This window comes from Gobio gobio (assembly GCF_949357685.1).
Source record: "Gobio gobio genome assembly, chromosome: 18".
Lineage (NCBI taxonomy): Eukaryota > Metazoa > Chordata > Actinopteri > Cypriniformes > Gobionidae > Gobio > Gobio gobio.
The window spans coordinates 26,667,711-26,688,148 of record NC_137111.1 but is presented as its reverse complement, the minus strand read 5'-3'; the positions used below and the strand labels follow the sequence as shown (position 1 = coordinate 26,688,148).

At 38.8% G+C, this 20,438-nt stretch overlaps 1 protein-coding gene across 3 annotated transcripts in view; it reads left to right on the top strand.

The window, feature by feature from the left end:
• Window positions 1-20,438, top strand: part of arhgap22a (Rho GTPase activating protein 22a) — a 37,095-nt gene that overhangs the window by 5,752 nt on the left and 10,905 nt on the right. For 2 of the 3 annotated variants that reach the window (XM_079843390.1, XM_079843391.1), the window contains exons 2-3: window positions 632-831; window positions 4,982-5,069. In XM_079843390.1, coding sequence (XP_079699516.1) covers window positions 632-831; window positions 4,982-5,069 — 288 coding nt within the window. Of the gene's footprint in view, window positions 1-631; window positions 832-4,981; window positions 5,070-12,655; window positions 12,956-20,438 lie in introns of those variants that run through there. The other variant, XM_079843392.1, reaches the window with a different exon arrangement.

Below are 20,438 nucleotides of genomic sequence, written 5' to 3'. Positions count from 1 at the left end.
GACCTACTCTGAGCATATGAAAATGTACTGCATAATAGGAATGACCCAGCCATTGTGGGCCACTGTGATAAAGGCTAGAAAAAAAATCAATCATGACTTAGCAAATAAGAGCAGTGGGATAAGACAGAAAGAGGGAGATCCGTCATGAACACGGCTGTACAAAGGAAGCTTGGGAGTACACTCTCGTGTTTACTGCTATCCTGCTGCTCTCAGCACACAGGAAAGAAAGGATTGATTTTTTTCCCTTCCGGCCCACGAGCTGCTTGTGTCACTGGGCATGCCTCTCAAAAACAGCTGCCCTATCTGATTCGCTTTGCTGTGGTTTGTGGTTGTCTCTGGTCAACATAAGAGGAATTTAAATTCATGAATAGGCCAAAAAAAATTTGCATTTGCATTACTGAGGAACCAGTCATAAAGCATGCATGATACATCTTGTTTTCAGCTGTGGTGGGAAATTACTGGCATTGCCTAACACATCTAAGCATTTTTATGCATTCTGTGCATATACTTGTCCAAACTAGTGGAGGTAAATTCTCTTGGCATAGATTGAGCAGAATGGGAATGTAAATGTGACATATAATCTAACCTAACATGTTTGAATGTATGTATGTATGTGTGTTTACGTTTCCAGCTAGGTCTAAGAGCATGGTCATGGGGGAGCTCTCCCGCGGCTCCAGCAGGCCGTCGTCCCCCAGCCTCCAAGAGAGGGCGCTGAAAGCAGGCTGGCTTAAGAAACAGCGCAGCATCATGAAGAACTGGCAGCTGCGCTGGTTTGTGCTCCGGACTGATCAGCTCTACTTCTACAAGGATGAGGAGGAAACCAAACCACAGGTACAGTTGGAGGAGGACAGACCATCCTGAGAACAGAAATAAGGATAGATGTTTTGTTATGATGTCATTTATCTGAAATAAAAAGTTTTTCCAGCCACATTAATCAAAATAAAACCTGACCCTGTTGTGTCTAAACAGTGTGACAGTTAATGTACCAAAAATAGATTTAAAAAAAGAAGACACCTAGACCTTTTATTTCTGATCAATAACACTACCTCTAAAAAAATCAATATGTTATTCTTCTTACTGATTTAAGCATTGATTGTGAGATAACTAATGACACTATTTTCGAGTTCAACCCCTATACCCACAATACACACCATCTAGGATATTGTGCTCAACACTGTATTTTACATAAATTTCAATGCATTGGATAGCCTATCTGAAGTGTTTAAATAATTTTTGAGCCGCTGTATGATCACGTGTGAATATATACACTACTGTTCAAATGTTTTTTTTTTGTTTGTATGAAATAAATGTATACTTATATTCAGCAAGGATGCATTGAAGGAACACGCCGACTTTTTGGGACTTTATCTTATTCCCCATATCCCCCAGAGTTAGATAAGTCCATACATACCATTCTCATCTCCGTGCGTGCCATAACTCTGTCTGACACACCCACCGCTAGCCTAGCTTAGCACAAAGACTGGAGGTAAATGGCTCCAGCTAGCCTACTGCTCAATAATTGTCAAAATAACGCCAACATTTTCCTATTTTGTGATGTGTATAGTTACATTGTGTACTAAGACCGACGGAAAATTAAAAGTTGTGATTTTCTAGACCGATATGACCATAGATATCCATAATAAAGGCTAGATGCCTTACGGCGGAGTCTCTAACGTCATCACCGGCGGCCATCTTGTCACAGGCAGGGCTCTGTGGTACCTGATGATCTGCATGAACACAAATACTCTTATCTCACTGAAATCTTAATGGATTTACAAATGGTTTGGTTTCTTACAAACGTTATTAACGTGGCTATAATTATGGATGCTTGAACAAATTATGAATAATTTTTTTTAAAAGTATGCAGTGTCATAACTACATCTCTGACGTTTATAACAAACCAAACAGTTTGAAAATCGGTAGAAAACTGAGCAAGTTATGGTTATTTAAAAAGTGCAAGCACCATGAAAACAATGTTACGAGTGAGCGAGCTGCCTGTGACAATATGGCCGCCAGGTGCGGACGTCGACCTCCATTGGCCAGCAGCGCGCACGAGACATCTAGCCTTTATTATGGATATCTATGGATATGACTATGAACTATACTCTCATTCCTGTGTAATGATCAAGGAATTTTACTGCCGTCCCATGAGTGAAGCGGCGCAATGATATTATGCAGCACCTGAAAACAGGCTAACTTCCATCAACATAGCCAACGTGTAACAGACTTCATTGTGATTTATCTTATAATTTTTTTTTTGTGTAAATTTTTGACATTTGTGTGTGTTTAAATAGGTTTAAGGTCTGCATTATCTGTCTTAATAAGTAGGGACTTTTATTTTGACGGATGTTGTAGTCTACGGAGAGATAGTGAGAGCTCGCGGTCCATCGGAGTGGTTAGGCAGATTTAAAGTTTTCAGTTTGTTAAGCACCCCCCGAAAAGGCATAAGGTGTGTATGTTCTTGCTTGCACAGAGAGCGCTGGGGACTATTATCAGGTGCTGCATAATATCATTGCGCCGCTTCACTCATGGTACGGCTCAAAGTTCCTTGATCATTACACAGGAATGAGAGAATAGTTCCTAGCCATATCAGTCTAGAAAATCGCAACTTTTAATTTTCCGTCGGTCTTAGTACACGATGTAACTATACACATCACAACATGTAAATGGGAAAATGTTGGCGTTATTTTGTCACTTATTGAGCAGTAGGCTAGCTGGAGCCATTTACCTCCAGTCTTTGTGCTAAGCTAGGCTAGCAGTGAGTGTGTTAGACAGAGTTATGGCACGCACGGAGATGAGAATGGTATGTATGGACTTATCTAACTCTGGGGGATGTGGTGAATAAGCTAAAGTCCCAAAAAGTTGCCGTGTTCCTTTAAACTGATCAAAGGTGACAGTAAACGCTTTTATAATGCCACAAAAAATAAATAAATACTGTTCTTTTGAACTTTTTGTTCATCATAAGTCAATTCCACAAAAATATTAAGCAACATAAGTGTTTTCAATTGTGAAATGTTTCTTAAGCAGCAAATCAGTAGCCTAGAAATCTAGATGCACCCTAGCGGCAGCAAATCTAATTTGCAGCCAGGGTCGTCTAGCAACTCTCCGTTGGCTTGCGAGCTAGATAAACCAAACTATGGTCAGGCCAATTACATCGTGTATAGAGTCGGTGGGCGGGCTTAACATAATTACAGCTGCAGTTCCGTGTGCTACTTGTAAACAAAGAAGCTGGCGAACAGCGGTCTTTCGAATCGGCTTTGGCCACGACTCTGGAAGACTTGGAGTTTAGCTCTTCTTTGAGAAAAGAACAAAGAACGGCACTGAAGTCATTCTTAAAAAAAGAAAGATGTGTTTGGAGTTTTGCCGACCAGATACAGCAAAAGTTTAATCTATCAACTAGCTCCGCTTCACCTTCTTCGTCGCTCTGGTTGGTTGTAGCGCTATCCTATTGTGTGCAGAGGGAATTTGAAAGACAACCGTTTATCCCGCCCCTCGGATTGAGCCCTGCCAATGATGTGTTCCCAGACCCAACATCTTAATGTGGGTCTGGCTTGTCAGGTTAGCAAATCAGCATTAGAATGATTTCTGAAGGATCATGTGACACTGAAGACTGGAGTAATGATGCTGAAAATGTAGCTTTGCCATCACAGGACTAAATTACATTTTAAAATATATTAGAATAGCAACATTTATTTTAAATTGTAATAATATTTCACAATATTACTGTATTGTTGATCCAATAAATTCAGCCTTGGTGAGCATCCTGGAGGCGTCTTTCAAACACTTTTGAACCATGTACATGAACGTATACATTATAAATATTGAAAAAATGAAATAAGTACTCAAGACACTATGCAAGAATTTGCTAATTTTTAAATTTGTGATTTTCAACTCCCCTAAAATTTCCTCATTGCTGTTCATGTATCAAGTACTTGTTTTTTAAAAATATGAAATTGAATGCAACATTTTTGATATATTGTATATTTTGTTTGTGAGTTGAATGCATGTTATTTTATTCTGAAAAATAATCACAAAAAATTAAGTACAAAAAAGAAAAAAAAAACTAAACAAACCTAAGAAAAAGAAATACGAAACTAAATATCATATATAGGGATTCATTCTCCCCTGTCAGCGAGGCTTTGGAAACAAAGCTATGTCCTCCACTGTCTCCATTACAGCAAGATGACATCAGCATGCTGTTAGCCTGACAAGCTCATTTGGAAACAGCATGCCCTCCCGCTTGGCTGTAGTGTAAGTCAAAGCATTTAGCGGATACAGAGCAGCTGACCCATGACCCCTAATGCAGCATGACTTTACTCAGTGTATACCGGCCACTCTGGCTCATCCATCCTTCAAGTCGTATTATTCTCCTCTGGAGCCTGTAATGCTCCCCCTCCCCCCGACCCCACCCCATCCCATCTCCATCACAGCTAAATTCAATCTCCGCTGCAGAAATGTGCCCGGCTTGCATTTGAGTGGGTAACCCTATAAGCATTTTTACCCTTATCAATGCATACCTTCTGAAATTTCATTTAACTGCAGCTGAATAGCAGAGAGGATTTTAGAGCGATGAGAACTCACATTTCTGTGTTAATGCAGCAAAGGTTGGAGGATGAACTAAAGGTGGCTGGTGCATAATTTATGATTTGACTGTCGTGTCTAATTATGCATGACTCAGCATTGCTGATTACAGTGTAAAAACTCAAATCCCGCAATGCCTTATCTGCCCTGAAGCTGAACCCCCATAGGTGCTTATTAGCACCACAAATCAATTATCAAATTACAATAGCCTAATGGAACACTGATCTCCAGTTTATCACGGCAGAGAAATTGTTCATTATGCTAATGCTATAAAAGATAAAACAGCTTAAAAAGTTAAAAAGTTCTAAAACCGAGCGAACTGGACACAAACTGTGCTAAAGACGTGACTTTCAGCCCTCTTTTCACTGTAAAGTCATCTTTTCTTTCTTTTTCCCTCCAGGGATGTATCCCATTGCAGGGGAGTCAAGTCAACGAGCTGACAGCCAATTCTGATGAACCTGGGCGGCATCTTTTTGAAATAGTTCCAGGTATGAGATAATTAAATATACCTGAATCTTCTGTGGTCTAATAAAAAAAAAAAAAAAAAACATTTAGATGGTTTGTGCCATCAGGGCATAATCTGTGCACATTATATTTTATACTATACTGTATAGTGTATACAGTATATAATTAGTCCTACTTGTCACTCAAGAAAGAATATAATGGTAAAGCAAGAAAACAAACAAGGCACTGTTCTCAGGCTCTGAACGGGAGCTTGCATATTGTTACTGATGAAATACAGCTTCCTCATTACCAGAGTTAATCACTAGAGGGCATGAGGTGTCCTCTGAGGATACATGAAGGACATTTGTGAAGACTAAAATCCATTCATATGCAAAATGCTGACCACCTGCTGTGAGGTTCAAAAGTCTGAGACCACATTGACAATCTGTTTGGTTTTCTTTACACCTTAAAATAAAAAGATGAACAACAAATTAAAAATAAAGTTGAAAAATGTATGACGTTGAAAAGGAAAAAATAAAACTGAATAATAAATACTTAAGACTTTTCTGGGTCACAAATTTATGACATTGCAGCCTGATGAGTGCTTTCATTAGGCATACTGAATATTGTAAAATTCGGAAATGTATATACATTTTTCCATTAAACCTTTGACCTGTGTAGAAGTTATTACACAGCACGTTTGAGCTTCCGCAAGAACCAATGAGGTTCATTCTTGTGTGTTACGCAGCACGTTTGAGCTTCCGCAAGAACCAATGAGGTTCATTCTCGTGTGTTACACAGCACGTTTGAGCTTCCGCAAGAACCAATGAGGTTCATTCTCGTGTGTTACGCAGTACGTTTGAGCTTCTGCAAGAACCAATGAGGTTCATTCTTGTGTGTTACGCAGCACGTTTGAGCTTCCGGAAGAACCAATGAGATTTGTTCTTGCGCATCAAGGAGGTTCAGTTGAGCTTCTGTTTGTGATCAATGTTTGAATGTGAATAAAAGCCAAAGTGGTAGTTGCATAGACCGTCAATGGAGGGACAGAAAGCTCTCAGATTTCATCAAAAAGATGTGTGTTCTGAAGATGAACGAAAGTCTTACGGGTTTGGAACAACATGATTAATTGCATAATTTTCTTTTTTTTTGGTGAACTAACCCTTTAACAATAAGGTGAAGTACCGGTAATTGTTAAAGGGGAGGTAAACCACGATTTCACTTTTCTAACTTTAGCTAGTGTGTAATGTTGCTGTTTGAGCATAAACAACATCTGCAAAGTTACAACGTTCAAAGTTTAAAGCAAAGGGAGATATTTGCTTTTAAAGAAATCAATTTCTAAGGACTACAGCAAACGGCCGGTAGGGACTACCAGACATTCCTCCAGGGTCTCTGACATCACCAGCCCCAATATTTACATAAACCCCTCCTCTGAGAATATTAAATAAGGGGGGACGAGGCCATTTTGTATTGCCGCAGGGAAGCGTTGTTGTGGTATAGTTAGTAGGCTGGAGTGTTGTTGCCGCAATGCCGACGAAACGCTGTTATTTTCATCCGGATTGCAGGTCCACTTTGTTCAGCCTTCCTAGGGACGGGGGTGCGTTGCAGTGCGTTTAACATACAACATGTTATATGCATGTGTGTATGAGACAGAGGGGAACAGGTCGCATTTGCAGCAGATATATGCTGCCCATCATAAATCAAAGCACGAGACAGACAGGGGTCGGAGGAGAAGACCGGAAAATGTGACATAATGGACAATATTCGTCTGTATTTGCAATACACAAGCCGCGGTTCAGCTGCGCGAGACAAACACTGCCAGTGTGGATGCACGACGGGCGCGCGCGGCTCCCGCTGCACATTTCACGGAGGAAAGCTTCCACAATCTTAGCGAGTTCAATGAAGGATTCGCACAACGGCTTGTCCTGAAAGATGGATTTAAAAACAGACGCTGTTTAAGGGCCACAACCTGTAAGTAAGATTTATTTTTCGTCGATGTGTTTTCCTGTAATAGTTCGTATTGTTAATTGTACGTTGTAGCAAGGAAATACACAGATGACAACGCTGTTTGCAGGGGCGGGGCCAGAGGGGGGCCTGGGGTGGCACGGGCCACCCCCAAAATGTAATTGGCCACCCCAAGTGCCCCCCCACCCATCAGAGTCGGAAGGTAATATGTTGTTGGACTTGTCAGTTTGAATTCTTTACAAGTAGTTCCAGCGGTTTTCTTAACTAAAACTAATATTTTACAGAGCATTGATTTATTTATATTTTATTGTATGCATGCAAGTGGCCACTGTACTCCTCGCCCTGTTGTTGTTGTGGAGCCGCTCCGCACTGGGGAGGAACCACTCTACCATGACGTGCTGTTATCGGAGTAAATAGTGGGCGCAAACGGACGGCGAAGTGCGGTGGTTGGTTTCTCTACTTTAAAGCTTATAAAAAAACATTTGAGCACAAACATAAACTAAAACTAAACCAATTCAGGAGTTAGAAAACGCGAATGAGAAGTTGTGCACGCTGTGAGAAGTGTGTGTGTGTGTGTGTGTGTGTGTGTGTGTGTGTGTGTGTGTGTGTGTGTGTGTTTGTGCTCATCCGAAGCGCGCAAACTCGCGTCTCGAGCAAATATTGAGTTCTCTTTAAAGTCTTGCGCTTAAACGGACAAATTCACACAAAAATTTTCAACATGATCGTCTTGAGTATTCTAGCAAACTAATATTCCTGCTGTCTGTGTTTTTAATGTTAATCAAACTACAAAAGACAAGTAAATCACTCACTGCTTTAGCTTGTATAACTTTAATAACAGTCTTTAATTTATACAGTCAAATGTGTAATGTAATTTTACATTTGATTACGGATATTCCATTTCTGAGAACTAATGTTAGACCTACCAGAAAAACCTGAAAAGCACTGTTTATTTTATAAGTATCTTTGCTCTGATTGTATTTATTTGTGCTTTTGCATAGTTAGATTATTTGTTTTTATTTTCTTTATTTTCTTTATTTTTATTTGACAGTAGTTCTTTTTTCCCTGAATATAGCACATACAGACTGAACCATGAGTAATTTGAACAGTTAGACCCTATAGCCTAAATATTCACATAAAAAATATGTATTACAGGCCCCCACTAATTATTCTAGAAATAAGTTAACTCAACGAAGGTAACCTCTTTTACTGTATTTTTTTGATGGTTTGAATGCATACTCTCCATGTTTTACCATTTATGAACTATCATTTATGTGCCCTATACCATCACCATTCATATCTATGCAACCAATAAATAAATTACTACTAAATTACAAAATTGTTTACAAAAACAAATTTCTTTATGGATCTAGTCACTTAATTTTTCTCTCAAAATGCACCAGATTTATGCATTTAAATTTAAAATGAACAAAATGTTCTTTTGGGGAGCAACCCCTAGCCTAGAGGGACCAATGTATACCCAGCACAGTCTCAAAAAATCCTGTGGGAAACAAAAATAATATATTTATAATGTAATATGAATATGAATAAACACTGCTACAGCTTCTTGTTGAGCTCAAAAGCCTTTCTACTGTTGTCTAATGTTGGTCCATCAAAAATCATGCTTGCATTGCATTTACTACAACCCATGTTCTTCTACTACTGTTGAGTTATTTGTTATTTCATATCACATTTGAAGTTGCTCATTTTTAATTCCTTTTCACTCATTATAATACGTTTTGTTATCAATAATATACAGTATTATTACCTCCAGTGTAGGGCTATTTATACTGGTTCACTGTTTACATGTATTTAAATGTGCCACCCCTCTCTGAGTCTGTGCCCCAGCCTGGCCCCCCCACGAAAAATTGTCTAGACCCGCCCCTGGCTGTTTGGCTCTGCAAACCAGTTTGTTAAATGCTCATTCATCCTTAACGTTATCCGACAAACACCTAACGTTACAAACTTTTTTTTAAATCTCAACAGCGAACTTGGCATTAGTGTAAATTATTCTTGGATTAGAGCTTTTATGTATTGTTTATCTACAGGCTTGCTAAACATGGTTCTGTGTTTGATTTAGCTATTAGTAAAGCCAAAGTTTAGTGTTCGTTTTGGGTTAATAGTTCTTGCAACAGATATTTGGCTATAATCGTTCTAAAAATACAAAAGTAACAGTGCCATTCAGTAGCGATCACTATAGATACGCAGTCTTTACTCTTGAGGACTGAACAGGTTCTGCTCGATCATCTTCACTAAAATTGTCTGGGTCTGATTCGGCTCAAATTGGTATGGTTTTATTGACGCCATTGTTTCTAATACTACCCAAAGCACAGTCTACCTGTAAAGGTAAGGGGCGTGACGTTTCCGACAAACGTGCACTCGGCGGTTAGCGAATCACAACACACTGAGCCAGCTAACCAATCTGAGCCCATTGCGTATTTTTGAGGGACCGGCTTCATAGAACCCGGAAACCATCAGACCGTTTTTACAAGAAGGGACAGAGCAGTGTAGAATAAAGGTGAAATATATGAGAAAAAAAAACGAAGCATGAACACATGTTACAGTGCACCCCACAAACACAATCAAGCCTTCGAAAGAATGTGTTTTACCACCCCTTTAAGTCTTTCATCTGTTTTTTTTCTGTTTAGTTGTCATTTATCTTGTTTGGCACACATTATCCAACAGTTATTAACTTTAGGAATTTCACATATCAACAATAATATACGATTATCCTGAATTTCTAATTCAAAGCAAACAATCCACCTCTGTTGTGTCACATGGGTCACGCTACAGATGAAGCAGTATGTTCCCGTGGGACAGATTCTGCTGAAGCGTCTATTGTTTACGTGTACTCTGGGAACCTCCGCATATCACATCATTCTGCACTGCCTGACCCAGAATCTCATAAGCTAAGGACGTGCTGGGTCAGGCTGTTGAACCTTGAATTCAGTATGGAGTGTCATAGGTTAACATGAGCTGTTGCAGGCAGTCCCCTCATATGGGGGACATTCCTTGATTCAAAATAAAGACTAAGGGGCGGTACACACAGAAAGCATTTTTGTTGTTAAAAATGCGAGGCGCAGATCAGTGGAATGAAAAAAGCGCTAGGTCTAGAGATGCATTTTTTTAAAAGTTGAACTGATTTTAACTTTTGTAAAGTTTTTATAATACCGTGTCATGCGCGAGACACTGCAAGAAATGAAAAACTATGGAAAAGTAGCACAGTGGAAGGGGAAAATTTGTTCTGTGTGGAAGGCCCCTAAATGGATAAAACTGATACGTATTTGCATGTCCACAGTAGTGACACATGCTTTTACTGCATTCACTGACACATGCTTGACACGTGCATTTACTGACACAGTTGCTTGTTGTCGAAACCCAGGAGAGCCATCATTGACTGTCAAATATTAGAAAATCTCGTACACTGTATTTGTGTGACAGCTTTTTTCTCCACTTATCTGTGGCCCTAACAGTTGCCTTATTCATGCCCTTCTGTAACTATAGATGGCTAGAGACACTTCTGTTTACAAATGTTATGTTAGATTTTGATGCTAATTTTGATGGTGTTTTTTTATTCCAATCCTCTGCAGAAATCCTAAATGAAAAATCTGTTTGCATTATGAAACTCATCTGCTAGGGTCAAGTTTATATAGTTTTGGTGATGTTATAGTGAAATGCTGTTGTCTTTTAGCCTCTTATTGGGATATTTTATTTAGGTGCCTAGCAACACGCAGACTCTCTCTCGTCTTTGTCGTAAAGTGACTGATGAGAGAATTCTTTCATTTACAACATGTAAATATCACAAGCTGTTGCTACAGCAATCAAACCTGAACGTAAAAAAAGTTTAACCTATTCCAACACATGATTTGGCATTCAGGACAGAGGTGTCTGTATTCTTTTCTGAGACTTTAAGCGCTTAGTCATAATTAACTTTAATACTTTAATGTGATGCTGAAGCAAAATCTAAGTATGAACAAGTGCATGATGGAACGAAAGTAGGGGAAAAAAGAAGGTAAAGAATAAATCATTACACTACCGTTCAAAAGTTTTGGGGTCAGTAAGGTTATTTTTTGTTGTTGTTTTGTAAATTAATACTTTTATTCAGCAAGGACACATTAAACTGATCAAAAGTCACAGTAAAGACATTTATATTGTTACAAAAGATTTTTATTTCTAATAAATGTTTAAATATTTGAATTCTGTTCATCAGAATCCTGAAGAAAAAAATGTATCACAGTTTTCTCAAAAATATTAAGCAGCACAACTTTTTTATAATAATAATCATAAATGTTTCTTGAGCAGCAAATCAGCATATTAGAATGAATTCGGAAGGATCATGTGACACTGAAGACTGCTGAAAATTCAGCTTTGCCATCACAGGAATAAATCACATATTAAAATAGAAAGCAGTTATTTTGAATTGTACAAATGTATTTAACATTATTACTTGCAAGGTATTCCTAATGGATTTATGAGTTCATACTTAAGTGAAACGTAAAGGAGAACAAACTGTCATGCTTGAAAATCACACACTTTTTGTGTAAAAAAATAAATAAAACTGATTAGTCATTGATTATTTGGCATGTAGAGTGGACACAAAAACCTCTGATGTGTCTTGGTGGTCTTGCATTTCAGATTATTGAAATTAAGATTAAAAGTGAATAATGGCTAAATCCCCTGTCTCTGAGAGTCTTTGCACACTTCTTAGGAGTTGGAGAAAGAATAGCACTTAAAAAGACCAAACAAAAGGCAAGTCTTAGCAACTTCTGCTGAGAATGAAGCATGCATTAGTTGTTGAGATTCAACACTGGCCTCCATTTATATACTTTTTACATTCTGCAGTTCATTTCTTACACCTTGACTATTATTGTCACCCCTATTATCCTTTTGCAAAGTGGACACTGAGCTTCTCTGTGTAATGGTGTTTTGTTATGTACTGCAAACTAAACCCGCTTTCCATAAGTCCTGGTCTTTTTATATCAGTCACTCAAACAATGGCTCTATTTACGCCTGCTCTCAACACAAAAGTACGACTGCAGACTGGAGTAGGGAGGTCTGATCCGAGCATGTCCTTACAGCTGACAGAAGCGTGATGCTCTGTCTGTGAAGATTGCAGTTTGGTACATTAAAAGCTCAGATCTAAAGCCTTCTGGCAATGTGCAATAAAAGCATCTGTGTAACACACAAAGCCCCTTGTGGTCTCCGAAATGTCTTCAAAGAGGGGAAGTTTTAATTAATAAGCCGTTAGATTTAATAGGGGAAAAGATCCAGGCAACATGCAGAGATTTGTGCGTCAGGCTTACAGAAATGTTCAACCGCCTCCCATGTGAAGTCACATCAACCCCCAACCACACACACACACACACACACACACACACACACACACACACACACACACACACACACACACACACACACACACACACACACACACACACACACACACACACACACACACACACACACACACACACACACAGATTGATTAGCCAGGTCTGTTTGTGTTTGGGGGGATGTTTGGCAAAGATGAGCACTGTGGTGGCTCTGCTCATGAGGGTGAGCGAGGGCGAGTCTGACAGACCAGGGGGCGGGGAAGAAAAAGGTTGGAAAAAAAGAGAACACAACAACTTCTTTTTTTTTGGAATGAATGAATGAAGCAGACTGAGGACTTGTTTTTCGGGTTTCTGGTGGTGATGGTACTGTGGGGTTCTTTGCGCTCTCTCTTTCACTCCTTTTTCTTTTACTCCTCTATTCTCACTATCTTTCTTCGTCCCATGCACAGTTTTTCCCTCTCCTCTCTCCCTCATTCGCATGCACCTAGCACACACCTATGTTGCGTATTTACCTTCCAGGAAGGCCAGAGATGTAACTAACATGGCACAGCTGTAGGGCTGCCCTCTTTGGCACCAGCGTGCCAACATGGGACTCGGTTGCCGCAAACTGCAGGAGCACCGATCTGTTCATGCTAAGGGTAAGGACACACTTTACTCATAAAGACGGCAACTTATATCGATCGATATGTGAGATTTACCGTGGTGAAAGTACAGTACGGCGTTTATAGCCAGAAAAGAATTTATGGAGGGGATTTTGTTCTTTAACCTGTAAATCGTCTATGTTGGGTCCAGCTGCGGCTTGTAAGGACTGTAACATCTGGAGTGTCAAATGCATGAAAAAGATCCAGGAAGCTGTGGCTTTGTGAGTTGTGTATTTTTGGAACAGGCTGTGAGGAGTGGAGTTGCTGCTGGTGAGGTAGTCTTGCATGAATGTGAGGGCCTGTAATTTTGCCTGAGCTATGCTGAAAGGTGTTTGTCTGCTCTCTGATCTGAAACTGACACTTTAACCCTTTCCCTGCTCATTTTGATTAAGATTTCATATGAAGTTAGTTCATGAAGTATTGTGACGATACAGTTTATTTGTGTTATTCTGTAATACTATTTGCAAGTGTATAGATTTTACAGATGGGTTCCAGGAGCTATTAGTAAAGACTTAGATTTTCCTTTGTTAAACCCATAAAAGAGAAAATATGACTTAAATATTGGGGCTTTCAGAAGATTTAAATAATTGATTTTGTAATTATTTTAACGTGTTAAATGTAATTTATTCCTGTGATGGTAAAACTCATTGTCATTAAAGTGTCACATGATCCTTCAGAAATCATTCTAATATGCTGATTTGGTGCTCAAGAAATATTTCTTATTATTATCAATGTTGAAAAAAGTTGCCTTGTTTAATATTTTTTGTGGATACAAATATACCATGATGTTTAATATACCATGATGCATTTATTTTTTCAGGATTCTGTGATGAAAAAGTTCAAAAGAACAGCATGTATTTGAAATAGAAATCAAACGAATGCTGTAGAATCACATTATAAATGTATTTACTGTAACAGTTGATCAGTTTAATCAATGCACCCCTGTTGAGTAGTATTAATAAGTATTCAAATCTTTAAAAAACATCTTACTGACCCCAAACTTTTAGAACACTATAGTGTAGAGTTTATGCACTTGGTCTGTACTTGTTTCACATATATCTCACACTTTCCCACACTGTTATTTCACTCTATTTACTGTTATTGTTCCATTTAATATATAATCCATAATATCAAACTATGTGCAGTTATAAAATATTGTAACCGATTCTTTATTTCTTACACTGCTTCAGTTTAAAACTAAGCGACTTGTTTTTTCACCTATACGGTATCAATTTGTTTTACGTGTAATGGCTATTTTAGTTATGATCATGCTAAATGATATCCAGTATAAATAAGTTAAAAAGAGCACTTTTCTTTTTTTTTGTCAATGAAGGAATACATATGATAAAAAATGGTTGAGAAACATTTATCTATAATGTCTGTGGTTGTATGTTTAAATAAAGGTCTTGTCATGTAGACATAACCATGGGGTATCATAGACTAATGATCACAAAGTTCAGAATAATCCTATTCCTTGCATTTCTCTACAAAGTAAAAACACACAGGAAGAGCTAATGGCTGTCAGAATGTAAGGAAGCCATTGTGGGTCAACTGATTTTATGACAGTGGGAGTCATGGGGGCCCATCAGGAGAGCAGAGACTCACCAAAGAGTGGCTCCCATCTGCACTAATCAGAACCAGAAACAGCAGCCCCACAGAGAGAGCTAAACCAACAGCACTGATAAGAGTTTCCAAATGGCAGATATTTTGGAGCATGTTTATGTTGGTTACTCTACATAAAGAATTCAAGCACAATTGACACGCATTGTGTTCGCAATTAGAGATCAGCTAGATTGTTCAAAGAGAGTGGACTGAAAGAAGATTGGGATATTTCTGTGAGCACTCTGAACTTAATTGCATATCTGCCCTGAATGTTTCAGATTGTGTGTGTGTTCATGTTTTTCTATCCCGGTGGAGACTTCAACCTAAATGCACACTGACTCATGGGGAACCGTGGGGACCTAAATTGAGGTCCCTATGAGGAATCAAGCTTATAAATCATACAGAATGAGTTCTTTTGAAAATGTAAAAATGCTGAGTGATGGGTAGGGTTAGTGTAAGGGGAATATACAGTTTGTACAGTATAAAAACCATTACATCTATGGTGAATTCCCACAAAGATAGTGAACCAGACATATAATTGGGATGTTTGGGAAAAAAAGGGGGGGATTTTAAAGGGATGTAACCTTGTTAGGTGTTAGCAAAGGTGTTTTGACTGGTTGCTAGGCTGTTCTGACTGTTTGGTGTGTGACTAGGCGTTTCCTATATGGTGTTCTTGGGTGGTTTCTGGGGCATTTCTAAGTGGTTGCTAGGGTGTTCTGGCTGGTTGGTTGGCCATGTATTGGTGGTTCCTATATGGTGTTTTGGTTGGTTGCTCAGGCATTTCTAGGTGAGATAGATAGACAGACAGACTGATAGACTAAAACAGCAAAACAGGGAGTTATGACCACAATTTTAGATACCAGTGAAAATTCACAATTCTCTTTTTCAGTATTGATACCGCAGATTAAACTACTAACTATAGGCTATAAATGTAAATATATTCTGCATAGTCTTCACTGTATAAATTAAACATAGATTGATCCTTAGATTTAAAAGTTATTCAGTCAAGAGCATTGAGTGATTTTTTTTTTCAGTCTTATTTTGTTTGATTAACATAAAAAACAGACAGCAGGAATATTAGGCTGCTGTCACTTTAAGACCTAAAGCACGGATCCAATATACTCATACTGCTACACATGCGATTTATTTCTCAACTGTTTACACTCACTTAAGACATAACCTATGTTTACTAGGATACTCGCAGAGACAGGCTTTTTTTTTACAAAATTTTGTGTGAATTTGTCAATTCAAGCGCAAGAAGATGTGAAAGAGAGGTCCATTTAGTATTCGCACACTGTCTGAGACGTGGATTTCTAGGTGCGCTCTACAGATGTTTAAACTTCCCTCACAGCGCACAAGTAATGAATTGAGTTCCCGTTCACGTCTCTTGCAGTTTAATATTTAAATAGGCAAGGCTTAAACTTTCATGATGATGCAGCACTGGCTGTCAACTGTCCCGGACTGTCGTTCACATTTGTTCACGTTCGTTCTCACAACATTGCATTGTTAGAATTCATAAAAAATTCAGCAGTATTACATATAAAAATATATTATTTAAAGTTTCAAAATTGTATGAACGTTAAATAATTATCTGTTAAGTGACTAAATGAATGATGTTTGTTATTATAAACTTTTGCTGAACATTATACTGGTGTCAGATTTCTCATTAAGTTAAGACACAGACTTTCACCTCTCAAGGCTGGAAAGTGGTGAATTCAAAATAAAGATCTTCTTCATCTGAAAGCCTCAGGCCTGCCGTGCTGGATGTCCTCCCAGTCTACTGCTGGCCAAACCACACACTGTGCCTTGGGCCTCGCTCTGCCTCCCATCTCTCTCTGATACATGAGAGAGGAAGACACACTGCAGCCATCAAAAAGCTGCTGACTGAGCTCTTATAGTGTGATTTCATAGTGTGTTTTTAGATGATACTCCAAAGCATTTGTTTCAATAATTTAACAAAGCGATGCATTTTAGTGCTCAAAGACAGCTAAAACTAAATTATGACTAATAAAATATGTAGGAAATGTAACCCCTTTTAAGCATTGACCTAATTGAGACTAAAGGACATTAAAGGGTTAGTTCACCCAAAAATGAAAATTCAGTCATTAATTACTCATGTCATTTCAAACCTGTAAGACCTTCGTTCATCTTCAGAACACGAATTAAGATGTTTTTGATGAAATCTGAGAGCTCTCTGACCCCACATAGACTGCAACGTTATTACCACTTTCGAGGCCCAGAAAGGTAGTAAAGACATCGATAAAATAGTCCATGTGAATACAGTGGTTCAACCATAATGCTATGAACCAACGAGAATACTTTTTGTCCGCAAACCCTTTAAGATTTTTTTTTTTACTAATCTAGTATAAATGTCTTGCATTTTAAGATGCACATAAAATTATTGTTTTTATTATTATGCGTGATAGTGCTAATGGGACATTAATGAAGACTATTTGGATCACTCCAGTACAAAGACTCTCCAAGACATGAAATTCCTAAGTACATGTTTTATCTTGAACAATGCATCATGTAAAATAGGCATGACATTGTTTGGTTCTTGACACCAGTGGAATACACAGCACTGCTCAGTCCTTCATTTTATAAATAGTCCATATCCATGACTGTACCATAGAAATATGCTGAATGTCATAGTAAAATCATTGTTTGTGATATGCATGCTAGGACAACGAGGATGTGAGAAGTTTAGCCCAGTTTGGGGTAGCAGATAAGGGATTGCAAGGCCATCTACAACCCTGGGAATTCGAAATTATGTTGTGAATGCAGAGTGATTATTTCTGACCTTGACTTTGGCCTTGAGAGTGAGCATGATAAAATGCACTTATAATTCACTCAAATTCAGGAATAACAGGAAATTATTCACACACACACACACACACACACACACATATATATATATATATATGTGTACATGTGTGTTTATATATATATATATATATATATATATATATATATATATATATATATATATATATATATATATATATATATATATATATATATGTATATGTATATGTATATATATATATATATATATATATGTATATATATATATATATATATGTATATATGTGTACATGTGTGTTTATATATATATATATATATTACACACACACACACACAGTGCATCCGAAAAGTATTCACAGCGCTTCACTTTTTCCACATTTTATGTTACAGCCTTAAAACTCATTATTTTCCTCAAAATTCTACAAACAATACCCCGTAATGACAACGTGAAAGAAGTTTGTTTGAAATATTTGCTAATTTATTAAAAAATAAAAAACAAAAAAAGTATTCACAGCCTTTGCCATGAGCTCAGGTGCACCCTGTTTCCACTGATCATCCTTGAGATGTTTCTACAACTTGAATTTACCACAGGTGGTCTCCAATCAGTTGATTGGACATGATTTGGAATGGCACACACCTGTCTTTATAAGTTTCCACAGTTCACAGTGCATGTCAGAGCACAAACCAAGGAATTGTCTGTAGACCTCCGTGACAGGATTGTATCGAGGCACAGATCCGGGGAAGGGTACAAAAAATGTCTGCAGGATTGAAGGTCCCAATGAGCACAGTGGCCTCCATCATCCGTAAATGGAAAAAGTTTGGAACCACTAAACTCTTCCTAGAGCCGGCCAAACTGAGCGATCAGGGGAGAAGGGCCTTAGTCAGGGAGGTGAACAAGAATCCAATGGTCACTCTGACAAAGCTCCAACGTTTCTCTGTGGAGAGAGGAGAACCTTCTAGAAGAATAACCATCTCTGCAGCACTCCACCAATCAGGCCTATATGGTAGAGTGGCCCAACGGAAGCCACTCCTCACAGACTGATCTCATGAAATAGCAAATGTATGACACGCCAATTCGCTATGCCATTTTGGCGTGCTATCAAGATGTATAATCTCTTTTTAGCGTGTTTATCAACGCCGTTTCATTCTATCCCCCTACACGGCCCCTACCCCTAAACCTACCCATCACACACACACACACACACACACACACACACTGCCCCTGCCCCTAAACCTACCCATCATAAGAAACATTCTGCATTTTTACATTTTCAAAAAAACATCATTTAGTATGTTTATAAATCCATTTACATTCACGCGGAATCATACGGCGTTGACATACACGCGGAATCACACCGTAGACATACACGCAGAGATTATGGTCCGTTTCGGCGTACACATACACGCGGAATGACACGGCGTAGACATACACGCGGGTAGCTCAAAATGCGTACAGATAACACGCCATTTGGCTTTAGAAAGTGGCGTGTATGTTTACGCAAAGTCATGATGTCATGTTGCTCCTCAGTAAAAGGCACATGACAGCCTGCCTGAAGTTTGCTAAAAGGCACCTGGAGGACTCGCATACCATGAGAAACAAAATTCTCTGGTCTGATGAAACAAAGATTGAACTCTTTGGCCTCAATGGCAAGCGTCATGTCTGGAGAAAACTAGGCACCACTCATCACCTGGCCAATACCATCCCTACAGTGAAGCATGGTGGCAGCATCATGCTGTGGGGATGTTTTTCAGCGGCAGGAACTGGGAGACTAGTCAGGATCGAGGGAAAGATGAATGCAGCAATGTACAGAGACATCCTTGATGAAAACCTGCTCCAGAGCACTCTGGACCTCAGACTGGGGTGAAGGTTCATCTTCCAACAGGTCAACGACCCTAAGCACACAGCCAAGATAACAAAGGAATGGCTACGGGACAACTCTGTGAATGTCCTTGAGTGGCCCAGCCAGAGCCCAGACTTGAACCCGATTGAACATCTCTGGAGAGATCTGAAAATGGCTGTGCACCGACGCTCCCCATCCAACCTGATGGAGCTTGAGAGGTCCTGCAAAGAAGAATGGGAGAAACTGCACAAAAATAGGTGTGCCAAGCTTGTAGCATCATACTCAAAAAGATATAATATACTAATTTTAATAAATCTTGAATTTATTAAGAATAGAGCCTGGTACTTTTATGTATGCCTCCTGTATAATTGTATTGTTTATTTACAAGCTTTTGTATGTAGGCTGGTAGGTAATCTGATATATATTACATGGACCTGGTTAGTGTTTCTGGCACCTTGCTGCAACTTGTTTCCCTAAGTGGTACAATAAAGCTGATCACCAATGCAAATCTGTCAATTTTAGAAATATCAAGTCAAAAGACCCAATGAAATCAACAGCTTGTGTTCTCTGAAGAGGTCACATTCACTTCTCCACAAAGTCAGGCCTTTGATTATTGCCATTAAATGTTAGGTACAGGCAGTGGAACTGCATCTGCCAAGGGCACAAGCACAGAGGCAATGCATCATCCACACTCACTGTCGTTCAGACATGTAGATCAGAGACAGTCAGACACTCCTCAGGGAGTCCTACAGTATGCGTGCTGTCTGACACAGCCACTAGCTACCTACCAATACTCTGCAGTCTGCAGCCTGGCTCAGACAGATAATGGAACCATCCATCCACAAAAACTAGGTTAAACAGAATTTATGCTGAGGATATTTTTGGGAGGTGGAGAGGGAGGGGCTGTTTGAGCAAGGAAATGAAAAGTCACAGTTCCATAATGCTATGAATTTATCAAGGCATGATGTGCTTTTGACAACCATTTAAAAACAAATCAACTTAATATTGAACTCTGTAGTTCATTTGAATAGAACACTAACATAATTTAAGTTCAAATGATAGCTTCTCCAAATGTCATGGCCCATTCAGTTCTTCCGATGTCCTCCCTTTAAGAACAATATACAATTTTCTCCTGTTTTGCTTTGGCTAATGTCTGGTATGAAGGATGATGTCATAAAGAGAAATCACAATTTTGGCCATGTGAGATTTCCCCATGACTTTAGTGCCATCTA